This window comes from Carya illinoinensis, chromosome 11 (genome assembly GCF_018687715.1).
Source record: "Carya illinoinensis cultivar Pawnee chromosome 11, C.illinoinensisPawnee_v1, whole genome shotgun sequence".
NCBI lineage: Eukaryota > Viridiplantae > Streptophyta > Magnoliopsida > Fagales > Juglandaceae > Carya > Carya illinoinensis.
In genome coordinates, this window is record NC_056762.1 from 43,107,073 (window position 1) to 43,126,877 (window position 19,805).

The 19,805-nt window shown below is 37.4% G+C and overlaps 1 protein-coding gene across 2 annotated transcripts; it reads right to left on the reverse strand.

Annotated features, from left to right (window-relative positions):
- Positions 1-261: 261 nt before the first annotated feature.
- LOC122281353 (DNA polymerase I A, chloroplastic/mitochondrial-like) lies at positions 262-18,764 on the reverse strand. Of its 2 annotated transcripts, none has more exons than XM_043092762.1 (12): positions 18,353-18,764; positions 16,199-16,961; positions 15,823-16,014; positions 13,464-14,143; positions 12,312-12,771; positions 8,709-8,804; positions 8,426-8,518; positions 8,150-8,344; positions 7,437-7,529; positions 7,142-7,354; positions 2,045-2,134; positions 262-1,460 (listed from the first exon to the last, which is right to left on the reverse strand). In XM_043092762.1, exons 1-12 carry the CDS (start codon positions 18,490-18,492, stop codon positions 1,299-1,301), a joined length of 3,177 nt encoding a protein of 1,058 aa, XP_042948696.1. In that variant the 5' UTR covers positions 18,493-18,764; the 3' UTR covers positions 262-1,298. The 2 variants fall into 2 exon arrangements, with proteins under 2 accessions (XP_042948696.1, XP_042948695.1); XM_043092761.1 differs by having other exon boundaries at positions 16,199-16,982; positions 18,353-18,763.
- Positions 18,765-19,805: the final 1,041 nt, after the last annotated feature.

Sequence of the window (19,805 nt, forward strand, 5' to 3'; positions counted from 1 at the left end):
GCTATTCATTATCTTTTTTTTTTTTTTTTATCCTATAATATAGCATTAGATGATTAGAGATTATTTATTATATTTCACTTATGAACTTATTATTTAATGCTACATCATGAGATGATGAATAGATTTATTCATAAAGTTTTATGTTGAGATGATACAGCCAGCCAGTTAACCCACCAGAGAAATGAAAAAAGATGTGAAGTTGGGGTTGAACGCCACATAGAGCTTTACAAGAAAGAAAGCAAAAAGTAAATAGAAAAAATATCAACAAAAATTGAATCATTAAAATAAATGCTCCGTAACTGGAGTTTTGTCCATGGAGAAAAATCTGGAGAAATAAGGCTCCTCCAAAAGTATCATTCTTTGTTTGGACTGCTTCCCTGGGGAAGATACTCACTACAGATAACTTGAGGAAAAGGAGGATTATTATTGCCGACTGGTGTTGCATGTGCAAAAGAGGGGGAGAGTCGGTAGACCATCTCCTTTTACACTGTGATACGGTAAGGGTACTCTGGAATGAGGTATTATCGCGACTGGATATGGCTTGGGTGATGCCTAAAACAGTGGAGGCGGCGCTGGCCAGCTGGTCAAATATAAGGGGCAGAAAACCAATCAAAGAGATGTGGAAGATGATCCCTCTATGCATTATGTGGTGCGTATGGCAGGAGCGAAATGAGAGGACCTTTGAGGATCAAGAAAGATCAGTGGAGGAGCTTAAACTGTTATTTTTTAGAACACTTTGTAGCTGGGCCATTGCTGTGGATTTTAATGGCATGGCTATGCATGATTTTCTTATCTCTAATGTGCCTACCTAGTTAGGGCGTTAGTGTTGTAACACTGGCTTTGCTATTGATCAATACAATTTGTTTATTTATCAAAAAAAAAAAAAAAAAAAAATGCTCCGTAACTGGAGTTAGGCTTTTGTTTCTTTTCGAGAAGCACAATCCTTTATCGTGCATACAGTTACATGGGAACAACTGACTGAAATGGTAAGAACTCTTATATACAGCATATTTGTCCCTAGTGCCTGCCTCCCTCATCCGCCAGAAATACATAGCCACCAAAGTTGCAGCCTCTTTTCAACCCCACACTCCGGCCAGTCTGAAAATATTGCAACATCAAAGTGGCAGAAAATTTTACTATGGTGGAAGCCCGATTTCCAATGAAAAAACCTTTGAAGTTAGTTGCAACCAAATAAATCGTTGGCAAAGATTGTGCTCAAGGTTTGCTAGCACAGAGCTCCATATTCAAAGGGCAAAAGAACCTCAGACCAAAATCCCAGTGTCCTTTGTCGCGACAGACTACTTGGCAGAATACCAGTTTTGAGCGCACTTTGCATCAACCGATAAGTCAACTTTAAGAATATTCTTGCCATTGAAGGGTTTGGACATACACTCAACAACTATGGCCTTTGCGACCTCAGCTGTCTCTGTTGGTCCTTCCAAGATTACTTCATCATGGACCTGTTTTCCAGTGCAATATCCATAAGTTTTCAACGAAACACGCGTGTACTGAGGCCATATGGGAAATCAAATATGGTGCTAGGACATGAAATTAAATGAAATATGAGTTGAAGATTACTCTTAAATTAGCCTCAACATTTCATATAGGGTTCTTATCAAAAGAAAAATATATTTCATATAAGGCACACTTAGAATAGATGGACAACATAAGAATTCTACTGAGGTCGCTTGGAGTGTAATTTAAAAGTTTCAAACATGACTGGGTACAGGGATCAAACAAGATTTTTCATCTTGGGGAGATATATTAAGGAGTATAAATGGAATTTAGATTTTTTCCTCTTTTTTTTCTCTCTTTTTGGCACGAAAATTTTAAAAAATTGGTCACACATGTAAAGGCCAAAACTGATTTTTTTTTTCCCCCTTTTTTCAGGGGAGCCATGGCCCCTTCAAGGGCATAATGTAGCTCTGGCCCGCAGGTACTTTTACAGGCAATACATTCTAGATGTAAATTCTTCCACGAGTCAAAGCAGATAGAAAAGATAATAAAAAAACTGAAGATGTAAAACTCAAGGCATGCAATGAACCTGTAAAAGCAGCTTCCACCCTAGCTCCTTCAACCGTGCATTTTTTGTTATTTCTAACATGGCGCACATGGCAACATCAGCAGCACTACCCTGTTGCAATATCCTAAATTAGAAACCACTGAGTAGCTGATCAGGATTTTTTTTTTTTCTGGGGAGTGGGTGAGGGAAGAGATATCATAGTTTATCTACTAACAATTAATATCTTTTTTTTTTTTTTTTTTTTTTTTTTTTTTTTTTATTGGCACTGGATATCCAGGAACAGCATCCCGACATTAGCAATTAATATGTTTTAAATCTATATTACCAATCCCAGATCTGATGTTTTTTAAGCAATGTGGCTAACAATTTCTATTTTTTGATAATTATTAAGAATTTTATTACGAAGAATAGGCACAGCCCAAGTACACAAGAAGTATACAAAGAAAATACCTATTACACACTAGAAAGCAGGAAACTACGACAGAAACAGATTCAGTACATTATCACCATTCCTTATAAAGATCCTAGCCCACAAACTCAAAGTAGAAAAGAAAAAATAACAAAGATGTTCAAAAGAACGCTCTGTCTTCAAAACATCTCTCATTCCTTTCCAGCCATAAACACCACATAAAACACAAAGGAATCATTCTCCACTCTGGCAGCAGCACATTTCCTTGCCTCAAAACCACGCCAACATGCAAGGAGATCCACAATTTCCTTAGGCATTACCCAATATAAACCTGTCCGACCAATAACCTCATTCCACAAAGACTTGCCACCTCACAATGTGAAAAAAAAAAAAAACGATGATTTACAGATTCACCATCCTTCTTGCACATGACACACCAATCAGCTATACACAAACGAAGTTTTCTAAGATTATCCACGGTCAATACTTTACCTAGAGCAACCACCCAACTGAAATACGCCACCTTAGTAGGTACCTTCACCCTCCAAATGCTTTTCCAGGAGAATACACAGCCAGAATGACAATTAAGCACCTTGTAAAAAAAACTGACTGAAAACCTGAAATTTCCAGCATGATCCCACAGTAGCCTGTCTTCTCTTCCCTGCATCACTTTTGAGTTATAAATTCTTTCCAGAAAATCTGAAACAACATTCACTTCCCAGTCATTTGAATCTCTAATAAAGTCAACATTCCATAGAATATTATTATCCGTACATTGAAGGTAATCTGCCACATCAACATTTTGATCCCTTGCACTCTTGTAAAGAGATGGAAAATCTAATTTAAGAGCTGATTCCCCACACCAAATGTCGTGCGAAAAGAGAATCATTTTCCCTTCCCCCACCTTAAATTTAATATGTTAAGAAAACTCCTCCGATTTCCTAATACCCTTCCATAAACTCACCCCATACACTTCTCTAACCCACTCCCATATTTAACAGCAACAACATTCTTCCATAAAGCATCTCTCTCTCCATGATATCTCCAAAGCCATTTTCTAAGGAGTGCTTTATTAAACAACTTCAAATTTCTCACCTCCAATCCTCAACCTTATTCCAACTAACCAAATGAAACTTCTTTTCCTCTCCTATTCCTCCCCATAAGAAATTACGATAAATATTCTCAATTCTACTAGCAGCCCCAACAGGCAAAGGGAAAAGTGAAAGAAAATATGTAAGAAGATTAGACAGCGTTCTCTTTATCAAAGTAATTCTTCCCCCTTTGGACAAATATAACTTTTTCCATCCAGCCAACCTTCTCTCAATCTTCTCAATAACCCCATCCCATATCAAAACAGATTTGTGAGGAGCCCCCCAGGGAAAACCAAGATACTTCAGTGGCAATGAAGCAATCTTACACTCAAAATATTAACCAAATCTGAAATATTACCTACGGCACCCACTGGTACAATTTCAGACTTGTTTAGGTTAATCCCGAGACCCAAGACAGCTTCAAAACATAACAACAATGCTCTCAAAGATCGAATATGTTCTTGATTGGGCTCACTGAAAATCAATGTGTCCTCAGCAAAAAGAAGATAAGATAATTTCATGCTATTCTGTTTCTCGTTGCCCAACTCAAAACCCGACAAGTACCTTCCTTCCACCGCCGCTTCCAACATTCTACTTAATGCATCCATGACAAGGATGAAAAGAAAAGGAGATAGTGGATCTCCTCGTCTCAAACCATGTGAACTATTAAAAAAACCAACTGGAGTGCCATTCACCAAAATGGAAAATCTCAATGTCAAAATGCAATGTTTGATCCACATATACCATTTCTCTCCAAAACCATATCTCCCAAGCAAATACAAGAGAAAATCCCAACTCACATGGTCATACGCTTTTTCCATGTCCAATTTAATCAAAATTCCAGATTCATTTGATTTAATTCTGTTGTCCACATACTCATAAGCAACTAATACCGAATCAAGAATTTGTCTCCCTCTTACAAAGGCATTTTGAGATTTCGATAAATATTTCCCAACACCCAACTCATACAATTAGCTAACACCTTTGAGATTATCTTGTATACCCCCATTCACCAAACTAATAGGCCGAAAATCCTGCATTTGCACAGCCCCTACCTTTTTGGGAGGTTTGTTGTCCTGATTTGAGGCAGAAAAAGGTTACTGAGATTGTGTTCTGACCATTATCCTATTATGTTGGAGAGTGGGGGCACTTTTAGAGGACTAAGGTATTTTAAATTTGAAAATATGTAGTTGAAGGCTGAGAGTTTTGTGAATAGAGTGAGAATTCGGTGGTCTTTGTACTCTTTTTCTGGTACTCCGAGCTTTGTACTGACTGGTAAACTTAAAGCATTAAAAATGGATTTGAAGAAGGGGAATGTTGAGGAGTTTGGGAACTAGGCAAATAAAAGGAAATTTTTGATGCAGCAGTTGCAAAGTTTGGACGAATGGGAGCTGTTGGGGGACTTATCCAGTGAGGAATTGGAGAGAAAAAAAGTGGTGGTTGATGCTTTAGACAAGATCACTTTAATGGAGGAAATCTCTTGGAGACAAAATTCCCAGGTCCTTTGGCTGAAGGAAGGTGACAAGTGCACGGAATTTTTTCACTGTATGGAAAACTTTCATAGAAGAAATAATGCAATTGAATTTCTTCATGATGGTGAAAACATCATTTCAAATCGAGAAGTCATTAAGGATTGCATTGTCAATTTTTGTGAGAAGTTTTTTTGATCGGAAAATAAAAGAAAATAAATTTTTTATGAGAAGTTGTTTAGAGAAGAATATTCATGGAGACCAAAGCTTGATGGACTGTTTTTTGACTCTATTGATCAGGCAAGTGCAGAATGGTTGGAGAGAGCTTTTGAAGAGGATGAAGTTCTTGATGTGGTTAGAGGAATGGCAAGGGATAAGGCTCCGGGTCGAGATGGTTTTTCAGTGGCTTTTTTTCACTCTTGTCGGGATATAGTGCGGGAGGATATTATGAAGGTCTTTCATGAATTTTATACATTTATGAAATTTGAGAAAAGTTTCAATGCTACAGCACAATAACCTCTTCAATTCCATTTCCTTCTTAAGAGCGGATCTAGCCAATGAAGGTTGACCAACCTCTATAACTATTAAAAGTGCTCTAAATTGTTCCTCAAATCCAACACAAGAGATTCCCACACAATCATTAATTTCATCCACTTCCTCATCACCCAATCAAATGAGGAATTGGGCCAATCAATTTCAAGAAGGATAGAACACAATGGATCAAGGTCCATTTCTTCATCAAACTCCCACAGCTCTCCTAACTCACTTGCTTCTGCCTCTTCCTCCCCTCCAACATTTACATCCCAAAGTTTAACTTCTGGGTGCAAGGGGCCCCAGAAACAAATTCCTCAATTGACCCAGTGACATTACCACTCAACTCCACCTCCCTCCACCACTTCCACCCCCTCTGAAACCCTCTCATTGCATTCATGACGTAGCTCAATAGGATCTAGTCACGACTGAGAAGAGAACCTCCCAACCCCGAGATGAGAATCTCCCTTCTGAACCTCGGGCTCTGAGGAAGACAAAATGCTCCCCTTCGCCGGAGTTGAACACACCACCTAAGCACCCTCAGAGGGATCGACTACCACTGTCATCCCTTTCTGTGAAGAAAGCACAACCTCCTGTGCCATCGAGGGTAACTGAAGATTCACCTATGGATAGACCCCTGTCGAAGAGTCCTTCGGAGACTCACCTGCCGCCATCGACCCTATCTATGAGGTCGAAGTGTCCGTCTGAGCACTTGGGCTAGGCCACCCTTCCCCTCAAGCTTTTTAGCCTTGTATCTCGCATGAAGGCTTAGCCTTTGGAGAGAACTGGCCTTTTTATTGGGCCTTGATTCGGCCCATCTGCTGACTTATCATTGAAACCCACAAGCCCATTCCGTTGCTCCACCATCTTTTTTCCTTCTTCCTTATCCTCTAAATTTAGGTCCAAACTCATAAACAAACCCAACCCTTCATCTACCTTCTTCAACATTGACTCCAACCTCTCCTTCCAACCAAATAACTCTACCCTTACGTGCCACAAAGACCCTTCAACTTCTCCAACTTTCTACAACACCTCAACAGGCCAACCATTCTTCCTTCCATCCATTTGCTTCCACCACAAAACATCATTCCTTTTGTTACCATCCAATACTGATTCATCCTTTCTAAATTTACCAACGCTATAAATTTGATGAGGAACAAAACCCTCTGCAAGGGATGGAAGATGAAAGGTCGTACCCAGAGAGAGAGAGAGAGAGAGAGAGAGAGAGAGAGCGAGACCATAATAAATTGCAAGTTTTTTGGCTAACAATTTCAGAAGAGGTTTGCATCTCCACCTCAGGATGACAGTCAATGTTATTTCTGACATGGTGAAAAATGAAACGTTGAGAGCAAGAAAGGAAGGATTAGAATAATGAGTTCAGAAGGTAATCAAGACACATTTATGTTAGTATGTGGTACATACGAACTTTTGTAAGACTTTTTGGGAGTGACAAGCATCAATTAAAAGCATTGGTTATGAAAAGTACACTGGGCCCTTTTTCCAGATCAGGAGCTTCTGGTGTTATTATTGTGGTACAGAGGAGGGGAAGGTGAGATTATGGAATGACCAATAGAGAGAAAAGAGAGATGAATGTTTGAGTGAGAAAGAAGGGAAGAACCTGCACTGGGGTATTGATAGCAGCTCGCTCAATGTGACCTTTTTGATAGGTGGTAGCATGGGCCATTGAAGGGAACCGGCGGGCACGTCCTAGCAATGTGCATACAAACTGTTTATCACGGGCCTCTTGTTTACGTTCTTCTTGCCAGGCAAGCACTTCTTTTCTATTGCTGTACCATAGATCGACCGTTTTCTTTGCTTCCTTGACAGAAACCTGAGGAACAAAGATTGAAAACCATCATGCCCCGGGCAATCAAATCATTACAAGTCCCTCATGCTTGTAGGTTCTCAAGTACCTTCCAATCTCGGGCAAGCCCCACTGGAGTTTTTCCATATGCAATAGAAAAGTTGAGCATTTTAGCTTTCCTTCTTTCAGAAGCAAAGGCATCCTGAAACATTCAAGAAGAAAAAATGTAATGGGGATTGGATGTTTGGGTCAGAGATAAGTTCTATCACTGTGCAACAAAGGACCTACAACTCTTAGATCAATGACTTGAATTACTTTTTTTGATAAGTAGCAATGACTTGAGTCTCCATCAACTCTAAATTACTCGAGCAACCTATGTTGTAGGCAGGCACCAATAAGAAGTCACCACTGCTCAACCACATGTTGCATTTCAAGTGCACTCTAACCAATTTGTTTCCTCAACTATAATAATTTAATCAAAGGGAATTGTTCTGAGTTAACCTTTGATAACATTTGGACAATGTAAGTCAATAAATTACAGGCCTGTAACAGTGGCACTAGAAGTTTTAAGAATAGAAACCATGCCAGATTTACTACAAGTGAAAGAAACGTAAATGAAATTCCATCCCAATTATGAACAAGAGGAAGATGTGCAATGAATTACAGGCTCTGACACTATACTGGTTCGCTACTTCAAAGTTACTTTTATATCTCCTACTACATGCTTCAAACAAAGAAAGGGAGGCATCAAGTATATGTATCTCTGGCAGTAACGCATCATTTTAGAATTGGAAATTGTTGCCATGGAGCTTTATGGTTTACCTTTAATAGTGGAACTGGGGGTTTATCTTCACCAGGTTGAGGGTGCCACTCAAGAAGCACTTGCTTTTTGTCAATTGCTTCACGAATATAAGGGTACATATTCATTGCAGTCCTTGAATGGAAATCTCCACCGGCTCTGAAAGCATCTAGCATACTTTTACAACTAGCAAGATGGGCAAGAATCCGAAGTTCCAGCTGTAATATGAACACACAGCTCAATCAGCAGATGGAAACCAATGCAACCACTTTAGATCGGAAGGTAAGAGTGTCACTGACTTGTCCATAATCTGCAACAATAAGGGAATTCCCCGGTGCAGCAATGAATGCCTGACGGATCTTATACCGATCCTTCTCTAAAGCAGGCTGATTCTGATTACAGACAGCATGAACAGTATACTCGTAAGTCTCTATTAACATGAAGTTACAAGATCTTTTCCTGTTTTCGGTCTTGTAGTATCGAACATCTATATTCAAAACATGAGCCTTTTTTTTTAAGTAAAACACGAGCTATTTTAGTCGTATGTTGATTGAAAGATTAGTAAAGAAACAAAAATAGAACCTGTAAACTTGGCCTCCTAGCTGATAAGCGCCCAGTTTCCGTGTTGATATTTAATGAACAATGAATACGCTCATTCTTGCCTGATATATTAATTCCCTGTGGTAGAAAGAAACTAACTTCTTAAGCCAGGCAAAACATCTTTGCTTATGCACAGGTAAATTTTGGGGCTGTATCCTTGTCCAATCCCACATGTAAACTCTTGCATGAGTAGGGGAATCACTTATGTAGCCATTTCACATCTACTCATGCAGATGCCCTAATTTATGATATATGCCAAGAAAATAAAGCTAGCATGCAACTTATCAAAAAAAATAAAAAAATAAAGCTAGCATGCAAACTACACACAAGCAAAGAGGAAAGTTGGATAACTTAATGCACACATACACACAAGCAAGCGGGCCCACACGCAGCATTTACACTTCAATAGCAATACAAATGAGACACCCTTAGCCATACACGCGCGCACAAAAAACTAATAAGAAACCCTAATCCACATACACACAATGAGAGACAAACAATGATGGGGCAGCACCAGACCTTGCCCACTTTCACCAATAATTGTGATAACTTCAGACATCTAACAAGTTAAGGCTTCTTATAAAAGATTGTTTCGAAGCCACAACATGCTTTTGTTAAGGGTCGGCATTCCAAGTATCCTTTGCAAACTACATATGAAGAAGGCTTTTGATATGTTAACTGGGACTTCTTGGTTTATAGTCTTGGCAGATTTGGTTTTGGGGAGAGATGGTGCGATTGGATGAAGTATTGTATCAGTACCACTAGATTCTCGGTGTTGGTTAATGGCACCCCCAAGGATTTCATCAACAGCTCCCGCAGATTGAGACAAGGTGATCCTCTATCTTCTTTCCTCTTGTCTTAGTTATGGATGTATTGAGCAGAATGTTGGAGGTAGCAGTGGATGGGTCTTTCTTGTCCGGATTTTCAGCAGGTGGTACTTCATTTGGGAGCATCAATGTATCTCATCTTCTCTTCTCTGACGACACCTTAATTCTTTGTGAGCCGGATCCTAATCAAATTAGTTCATTGAGAGCTCTCTTACTTTGTTTTGAAGCTATTTTTGGCCTCAAGGCAAACTTGTCTAAATCTGAACTAGAACCAGTTGGCTTGGTAGGTCACATCGGAGACTTGCCTGAAATTTTGGGATATAAGGTTTCTTCTTTGCCTATGAAGTACCTTGGTCTTCCCTCAGGGGCCCCTCATAAATCCAAGGTAATATGGGATGGTGTTATCGAAAAAAAGGGGGAAGAATAACTCTTATTAAGAGTACGTTATCTATCTAACCTCCTCACGTACTATATTTCATTATTCCCAATTCCAGCTGATGTGGCAGGATGGAAAGATTATTCAGCGCTTTATTGTGGGGTGGATTGGGGGACGAGAAAAAGTTCTATTTGATTAAATTGGACAAGATTTGTACCCCCTACCTTGTGGTGGTTTGGGGATTAGAAAAATAAACATTTTCAATAAGGCCCTACTTGGGAAATGGTTGTGGCGGTACCAGAAAAAAAGTGACGCTTTCTAGAGGACCTTGGTTGAAGCCAAATTTGGCAGCATTAGGGGAGGTTGGATTTCTAATGAAGTGTGTGGATCGTATGGTGCAGGTGTGTGAAAATTTATTAGGAAGGGCTGGGAGGATTTCATTCATAATTTCAGATCTGTGGCGGGGCAAGGAACAAGGGTCCAGATTCTGGGTTGATGTTTGGTGCAGTGATGTTGCTCTCAAGGAGGTTTTTCCTTCTCTTTTTAGAATTGCATTGCATAAGGAAGCATCCATTGCTGATTTTATGGACTCTTCGAATGGCCTGCTACAGTGGATTGTGTCATTTATCAGCACAGTTCAAGATTGGGAAGTGGGAGACATTTTTTTATTCTACAGTACCTTGTATGCATTGAATTTGGAGTGTGACGTGGAGGACAAACTGTTGTGGATACACCCTGGACACAAGAACTTCTCTGTTAGATCTTTGTACAATGCTTTGTCTACCCATCCTTCCGCTGTTTTCCCTTGGAAGTGCAAAGTGCCCCTAAAAGTTGCTTTCTTTGGTTGGCTGGCCTCTCACAGGAAACTACTGACCGTAGACAAGCTGAGGAATGACAAATCGACGGACCATCTACTTCTCCATTGTGAAGTGGTAAAGGCTCTATGGGATGAAATCTTTGTCAGGCTGGACATTGCTTGGGCGATGCCAAAGCGGGTGGTGGATCTTTTGGCTTGTTGGTGCGGAATACAGGGAAATCATCAAGTAGCATAGGTTTGGAAGATGGAGCCCCTATGTCTTATGTGGTGTGTATGGAATAAGAGGAATGGAAAATCTTTTGAAAAATAGAGAAAGCACATTGGGGGGGATCAGAGACTTATTTTTCCAATCTTTGTTAATTTGGGCTAAGGCTATTGTATTAGAGGGGGTTAATTTTAATGACTTGTATGCTTCTTTTTTTGTTCGTAGGCTGTAATTAGCTATTTCTCTCTTGTATACCAACTGTGTAATTGGGCTATGCCTAATCATGAGGATCAATAAATTTTCTTACTCATAAAAATAAAAAAAAAATAAAAATAAAAAAGAGTTCAAAAAAATTGAAAAATGACCAAAATAACTTCTAGAACACATTTGAAATTGGACAAGACTGTCCAAATGTTGATGGGGGTGAGACCCCATTATATATTATGTCATTATGCAATTATACTAATTATTTTAGGAAAGAGTAATGCTACATACAGTCGTGGAATTGCAAACGCCGCGCAATCGCTTTGAAAAAGAGTGGGGTCCACGATTAAAAAGTTAGTTCTTTTTTTCATATGGGTCACATATTAATTCATTTTTTTCAAAGCAACTGCACGCCGTTTGCACAACCACGACTGCAAATATCATTTCTCTTTAGGAAAAAAAGTGAAAAATGACCAAAATAACTTCTAGAACACATTTGAAATTGGACAAGACTGTCCAAATGTTGATGGGGGTAAGACCCCATTATATATTATGTCATTATGCAATTATACTAATTATTTTAGGAAAACAAATCTATAATAAGAAACATCAAGGGGCTCCCCACCCCCCTGCATGTGCCATGTGAAAGACATCCTAGCTGTCAACTGACTACACCAAATAAAAAATGTAGGCACATCTATAAAAATATACACAAAAACACACCCTCATAATGCAGACACCACAGGAGAAAAATTCCTGTCCCAAACAGGAGCTGTCAACAGAATAAAAAGGCCATAAGACTGACCTTATCCTGCTCATACTAGTTGTACTAATATTGGGTTCCAACAAATGGATTCAAAAGAAAAACAAACTCATAGGCGTGTAAGTGAATTCACTGATTCTAATGACTATACAAAGAGGTAATTGTTGTCTCAATCACCTTTTACAGTCTATAACACATTGTGGAGCATAATCAAACAACCATACAACTCCCATAGTTTGGTTTAAAGAAATGAATTCTTAACTGCTTCTGTATGAGGTAGGCAATTGCAATACTGGCGGACATAAAAATTATCAATGCTAATGAGCTCTGGTACATTTCAAATAGGGGTATATACAAAAACCAATACCAGAAAGAAATCTTAGTGGCAATCACCTGCAAGGGGAGTATGAAGTTGGATATCAAGGAGTCAATGGAGCAAACTTCACATAATGCAGAAATGGCATGACAAGCCTCCCTCCCCTCCTCTTCTTTTTCGAAAGCTAGAAAAGCTTTTCCATAAGCAGATTTGTTGACATCACCAGTTGATTTTTGTTTTTCTGAAACTTCATTTTCAGCGGTATTTTCTACATTGTCATCCAGTTGCAAGTCAAAAGAATCACTCATAAAATCATACTCTGCAGAAACCTTTCCAGCCAGGGCCTTCAAAGCATCACCACTAACTGATGGCCAACCACTTGCTGTGAACATCTCAGCTGGTAGTGGATTGTCACGGATGCTGTGCAGCCTAATATTTCGAAATTTTGGGGGAGTCTTCTCGCCATCTTCAATCACTTGATGAACATTAGGAACTTTGAAGATCCTCTCATTTGGTAGACACTCGTCAGGATCCTTTCTGTAACAGAAAAGAATAAGGTTAAAGGGCACAATGCTTTCTTGGGACTCCATTTACCTAGGAGGAATTCATGTAGACATGACGTTTTGTAATCTTTTAAGCAGTCTATTCCTTTGAATATCATGGAATATGAACTTTATCACAGGAAACATAGCATTTCATTATCATGAAGGGTTATTATGCAGACCTCTTGGGGTCCATTCCCAACTATCTTGAGCAATAATTCCAGTAATATTCCGGCAACCTTTGACACTCAAAAACATATCATATCCCCCACCCCCAGGGGGCATGTGGAAAAGAAAATCATGTTAACCAAAAGAGTATGAGTATCAACAATATTGAAGTATATCGGGAATTGGTCATTTTGCATGTGAAAATTTTAATCTTTCAGTTGTACCACAAGAAAGCTATTGTATCCCTTCAAAAAAGTTACAGCACATTACAATACTATATACTTTACTGTCAAAGATTCCAATTTAGTAGACCTTTAGAATTGTTTCCCTCATTGTGTTGGAATCTGAGATTTTAACTTTCTGTATATGATTCCAGTGTAACTCTTAAAATGCTGAGCATCTCTAAAGGAAAACTGTCGGCATTTATCTATAGAGGGCCAGAGGCTGCAATTCCACACCATTCACAACCAAATGTATTTAAAAACAAATACACTTGCATAAGGTATAATGAAGTGTTACCTGTTTGCAATGCCACCAAAAAGTAGCTGGCGTAGTTGTGTATCACTTCCCACATTCATGTACTTGGCATCAGCGCAATATCTGGTTGCCCAGTTGCGAAATCTATTAGTAGCAATCACTTGTTCTGCTTTGGCTACCTTCTCCACCTCAGCAAGATATGCTCGATCAACCAGCATTCCCTCAGTTTCCATTTTAACCAAAAGGTCACCAAATGGTTGCCAGTATTCTTCATAGAAGTCAAACATGGATTTTACAGAAACTGGTTTTCCATCAAGTTTCCATGGCATATTTGATAGATGGCTTTTCAAGCTCTCATAAAGCTTTAGTGTGCTTTTTGCATCTAATACAGAATAACAAATCCATGGTTTCCGCTCTTCTCTTTGTAGCTCTTCAACAGGGGAAAGGATGATCATTTTACCTTCCGATCCATCTATTTTAAGCTTTCTCCTGCCAAAGATTGTTTTCATAGAAACTTTACCAAACAACTCTTCTTCGTGGCATAATTCAGCCCCAGACATAACCCTCTTGTCACCAGTAAGTGCTTCAAGAGAATACCCGCCCATAGTTCTTCTTGATGAATCCCACAATCGTGCCATATGCATTGTGTCAGCATGAAAACCAGAAAGCTTAAGCCCATAGTTTTCAATAACGTGGTTATCAAAGCTATAGTTGTGCCAAACCTACAGAAAGGATGTGGATTGTCATTTTCAAGCACCAGTTTCTCGTAGTATGATTAAAATGGTAGAAAGAGGGATAGAAAAATTGTTCAATACAGTCAATATTCAATTCTATAACAAGTATTTGCAACATCAAAGGGGCATACCATACGAGCCTGGCTCCGTTAAGAAACAGATCTTACCAGGGAGAATTCAAATTCTGATTTTCTTTTATAAAGATTGTGAACAAAAGTGTAGCTTCAACCCATGAGAATGGGAGGCTATGGTGATCTTGAGTACCTTGGTAATCTTGTAATCAGGTAGATAGTGAGTAAAGTATAACATATATGAATGTGTGCATCTATAAGTGATCAATATATGTATATATATTCATCAAATGGTAAAAGTAACAGGTGTGGATGAGCAGGAATCACATCACCAATAAAAATTTTATTTTAATTTTTGATAGGTAATAAGTTATTTTATTGAAATAGGATGGGCATAGCCCATGTACACTGGAAGTATACATGTGCATACACCTATTTAAGAGCTAGAAATAGTTACAAGGAAATCATGGAAGCTAAGGCCATTAAGATCTAAAGCAATGGCCCACAAAATAAAAAATTTATTAAAACATAGGTATATTATATATACATGCTATGTAATAAAAATTTTATTAGAAAAAGAAAAACCTCAAGCACAGTACCCTGATTAAGCAGATTAAGGGCTCGTTTGGACACTCGGAGTATCTCAGAATTCTGCGAATAGTAGTAAAATGGCTGAGTTCAGATGTTTTATTGAGTTTTGGGAAATGACAGAGAAAAAGTTTAATAAAAATATTATAAACTTAAAAAATTGTTTGAATATAATTTTTTAATATTTTTTCTCAAAAAAATATAATTTTTTAATATTATTTTCGGTTTGAAGTTTGAAAAAGTTGTATTGATTTGTGTGTTTTGTTTTTAAGTTTGTAAAAGTTGTAATGATTAGGTAATGATTAGATGAAAAAATTGAAGATTTGAAATTGAAGAGTGTTTTGTGTTTGAGTGATGTTTGGAAAGAAAATTGTGAGAAGTTTTGAGAATTTCTCATCTCATCTCATTCCCCAAACGTACCCTAAGAGAACAGGTGTTGCTGCGTCTAACATTGAGCATGTAGTAGGTTGATCTAGGCAATTATGATCGACATTTTGAGCTTTGAGATGTTATACAAATATAGCTAGCACATCCTTGGCTCATGACACAAGTTTTATACGATTGGTCTGCCTAAAAAATTATCAAATGTGTATCTATCTATCTAGAGAGAGAGAGAGAGAGAGAAAGAAAGAGAGTAAAATCGAAGGGCAATAAGTGAATACAATCAACTTAGCAAAGTATCACACACAAAACAGGATACTCCTAAAGGTTGGCCATCAGATCAGGGAAGCCATTTCACAAGTGGCTTGAATTTTAAAAAATGCCTTGTCCCCCATGCAGAAGTCAGTGAAACCCACTTTTCCAGAGATTTCCCATCTGAAGTAATTTCACACAACCACCAACCTCTAAAAACTGCACCAAACCTGTCATACCACATATATAATAATTGAAATAATAAGGTAGTCATTCACAAGCCATTGCTCAATACTTATACATGTAATTATCACTTAACTAGCAAGCATACCGATTCCTAGAAAGGAGCAATGCAACCAAAAGAATATAAAATACCTTTTTGATGGATGGGTCTTCAAAGAAAGGAGCAAAGGCAATCAAAAGATCCCTACCACCACCATCAAGAACATCAACCCAAACAAAAGACTTCCCATTTCCAAAATCCACTTCAGGTCCAGAATATATACTGAAGCATATAATCTCCCCGTGATCAACAGGTGTTTCTTGCTTCACATCTATCTTTGCAACCTGAAATCAAGTGATTATCAAAAAGCATAAAGTAGCATGTAGATAATAAATTTTCTAAATAGCTTAGAAATGCACTCTATTAAATATACATGGATATTGATAATTATGTACTTCTCCATTGTATAAACAATCACATGGTAATTAGTAAAATAGTAAAACAGAGGCAACCTTTGTAGAATAATACCTCGGTATCGCAAGCATGGACAAGATGCCTGTACTTATTTGTAAGCATCCCAACAACCTCCTTTGCTACAGTGGCATCATCAACAATAAGAACACTGTCATAGATGCTGCCTAGTCTCTCATGAAGATCTGGCTGGCAATATGCCTGTTTACTAGTGGAGGGTTTGATTAATCCAGAATTTGTTTCTTTTATTTCCTCCAAGTACCTTGACTGGTCAAGTTTGAGACCATTAACATCTTTCACAACTATATTTCCGTCTCCTCCACTCTCTATTTCAGCAGAAGCTAGGTCAGAAGCTGAGTCAGATGGTGCAAGATCGGTAGGAGTATTAATAAGGATGCCACCACTTGAAGACAATATGTTTGCTCGACTACAAGTTTTATGTCGTGGATCACTAACACGTTTCAAAGCCTCCAGCTCAAGTTTCCTTGTAATTCTCATCATTTCAGTCTCTCGTTTCCATGACTCTAAAGTGACCCTTGAGCCACCATGCATAGCAAAAGCATCACGTCTGTGAGGATTACTACCCCCAATCTCCTGAGATAGTGGTCCACTAAAATTTCCCAGAACATGCTCCCCTTCTTTATCTACCTTTTGGGGGTCAATGATTGGTTTTTTCAAGAGGCTTCCAGTTGAATTATCTCGATCCATGTAGCAAGGGACCATCTTAACTGTGGAATAACAAGGAGGTATGTGCCTGAGCCTCCAACAAATAGATCTAGTGTTATAATTCTTGTCATGGTAGAATGTGCACTCTCCTTGTCTGATATCAGTACCAATATTACTTTATCAAGGACATTAAGAAAAAAAATTGATAATTAGACATTAAGAAAAATAAACTGGAACAAAATAATTTTCTGGCATGTAAAGTACCAAAAAGAGCAGAATTAAAGAATATCTTGAGCAGTGATGAGATCGTAGCGTAGCAACAATCGACCACCCATATGTTAAGTGAAATATATCAGCTTGCATGTCCTAAAATTTAATTTAATTCCCCCAGGTCTGCCATTTTTTTCCTAGTGATGTGTCTACTAAAATTATGCAAATAAATTAAGGATTAGCGCACCATAAAGTAAAAGTGCAGTAGCAAGAGCTGAATAAGGAGACATGAAATTCTACAATGTTCACCAAGCAAAGACCGGTGTAATTGAGTGTTGCCTTTGTGCTTATTAATAAAAAGTTATTACTTATAAAAAACAAGACGTTCACAAAGCATATTGTGCTCTTATTTTTAATTTGTAGGAAAATCCTGAGATTATTATTGAACATTTTAAATTTTATGTCTCTTATCCAAATATTGAAATACTGATACCCTCCAGGGCCTGTAAATATATTGCACTCTAATGATTCGGATTAAGACCATATTAGCACCAAAGCCATTTAAAAGCTGCAACTGAGAACTACACTTTATTGGAACCTTATTTTCAAAAAGAGCAATACCAATTATCCAACATCTTATCCAATGTCCTTTTTAACCTTTGAAACTAGTGACATGGACAAAAGTGAACATCATCAAGAACCTAAAAAAAATAAACTAGAATATTCTTGAATTTGCGCAAAGAAATGCATAGTAAAGCGTAATTTGAAGTTACAAGTCTCAAAACAACATCAAATCGTGGTTCTCGTGTAATCCTAGCTTTGCTTTCTCTCAGTAAGCCGTTCCCTAACTTTTCCTCACAGTTAACTCCAATAATATAAAACAATTTTTTTTTTTTTTTGATTGGTAATCAAGAAGTTTTATTCCTAGAAATAGGCAAAGCCCAAGTACACAGGGAGTATATATGAGAAGAACCTAACTAGAGCAATAATATTAAACAAAATTTAAAATTGGAAGGATATGATATTGTCAATGCAATTTCAGATTATGACCAAAATGACGAAAAGTCAACAAACATGAAATTCAAGAAATAATCAGCTTTATATAACCCGACCAACTGAAAATTCCGAAGGCATAAAAAAATGAAATAAAAAAGGGAACAGCACAATGGAATAAATAGAAATAAATATACAGAAACAAGAAAACCCCACATAACCCAAGAAACCAACAATAAAAACATGAAAATGGGTAATCGACAAGCTAAAAACCCGTGTAAGAAAAAACCTATCAGGTAATATGACAGAAATAGTGCAGTTTGAAAGACATTGAAACTGTACATGTGCAGGGATTTAGAGGAGAACAAGAGGGACCGAGAAGAGGAAGAAGAGATGGAAGAAGACGGGGAAAATAAGGAATAAGAGGCCCAAGACGGTCTCGGGTTCAGGGGACGGGGTTGGGGGGATAACCCCATAGCCATCAGTCTTCCAACTCGGCCCAGCTTGCTTCCACAGTTGCTTAAACAAGATGCCGTCTTGGTGCGCTTAGTGGTAAGCCCGTAAATATGCTGAGGGTTCGAGGAGCTTCCTATTTTGCGTATGGTACTTAACCCACTGGCGGGTCTGAGAGGGAAGCAGAACAGGGTGTCGCCATGAGAGACAGAAACAGAGACACAGACAGAGAGCGGCTAAACCCTGAAGCTGGGGAAACATAAAAATAAAAACCCAAAATATTAACGGGCAAATGGCTGGCTGACGACCGGGCAAATAGAGTCAGGAAAAGTGGGTGAATATACATACGGATGTATGATAATAATTTTACTTATTAGTCCTACTCCACATATGATATGTAATTTTTTATTTTATTTTTCGTAATAAATATATGGCATAAATATAATAAATAAAATAATTCAATTGATTTAATAAAAATAAACAAAAAAATTAAAACACATATAACGTGTGATGTAAGATAATTTATCCATCCCCACATATATATATATATATACACACACATTAGACAATACTAGCGAGCTGACCAACTTGTTACTTATATTCATACATACCAAACACTTTGTCAATCTCCTTCCAAACACTAAATTTCAGTTCTAACCTATGAGTGAGGGTATAAAAATTAACCGAAAAATTGGACCTATGACTTGTGGAATCAGTTCGATTTTGGATTGGTTTCCTTAGTTCCAATATCAGTTAGTATTGGTCCCGTTCCGGTTCTATACTTTTTAAGACCAAATCAGATTGGTTTGTTATGTTGTATATTTTAAACTTTTAAATTTTATATATAATAATATAAATTATAATTATATATGATAATGTCATTATAATTTATAACAGAAAATTTTAATCCTAAATATGAAAATTTATTTGATCATATGCTTTAATTATAAAATTTATATTAATAACATTTTATGGCCTAATAAATTCTAAATATATTCTTTTTGATAAGTACATTAGTAAATTAGTAATACTAATATACATTAGTATATAATGTACATTAATTACAATTTACATTTTATGGCCTAATACTAATAGTCTAATACTATATTACTATTAGTAATATATTTTAAATCTGTATATAAATTACTATATAAATCACTATACTAAATAATTATATATGAAATAATGATATAGTAATATTAATATTATCACTATCACTAATATAGTTATAATAAATTTAAATCACTATAACAAATACTAATATATAGTTATTCTTATCACTATAACTAATACTATTATATATACTAATATTATTAAAATCGACATACAAGGTCGAAACTAT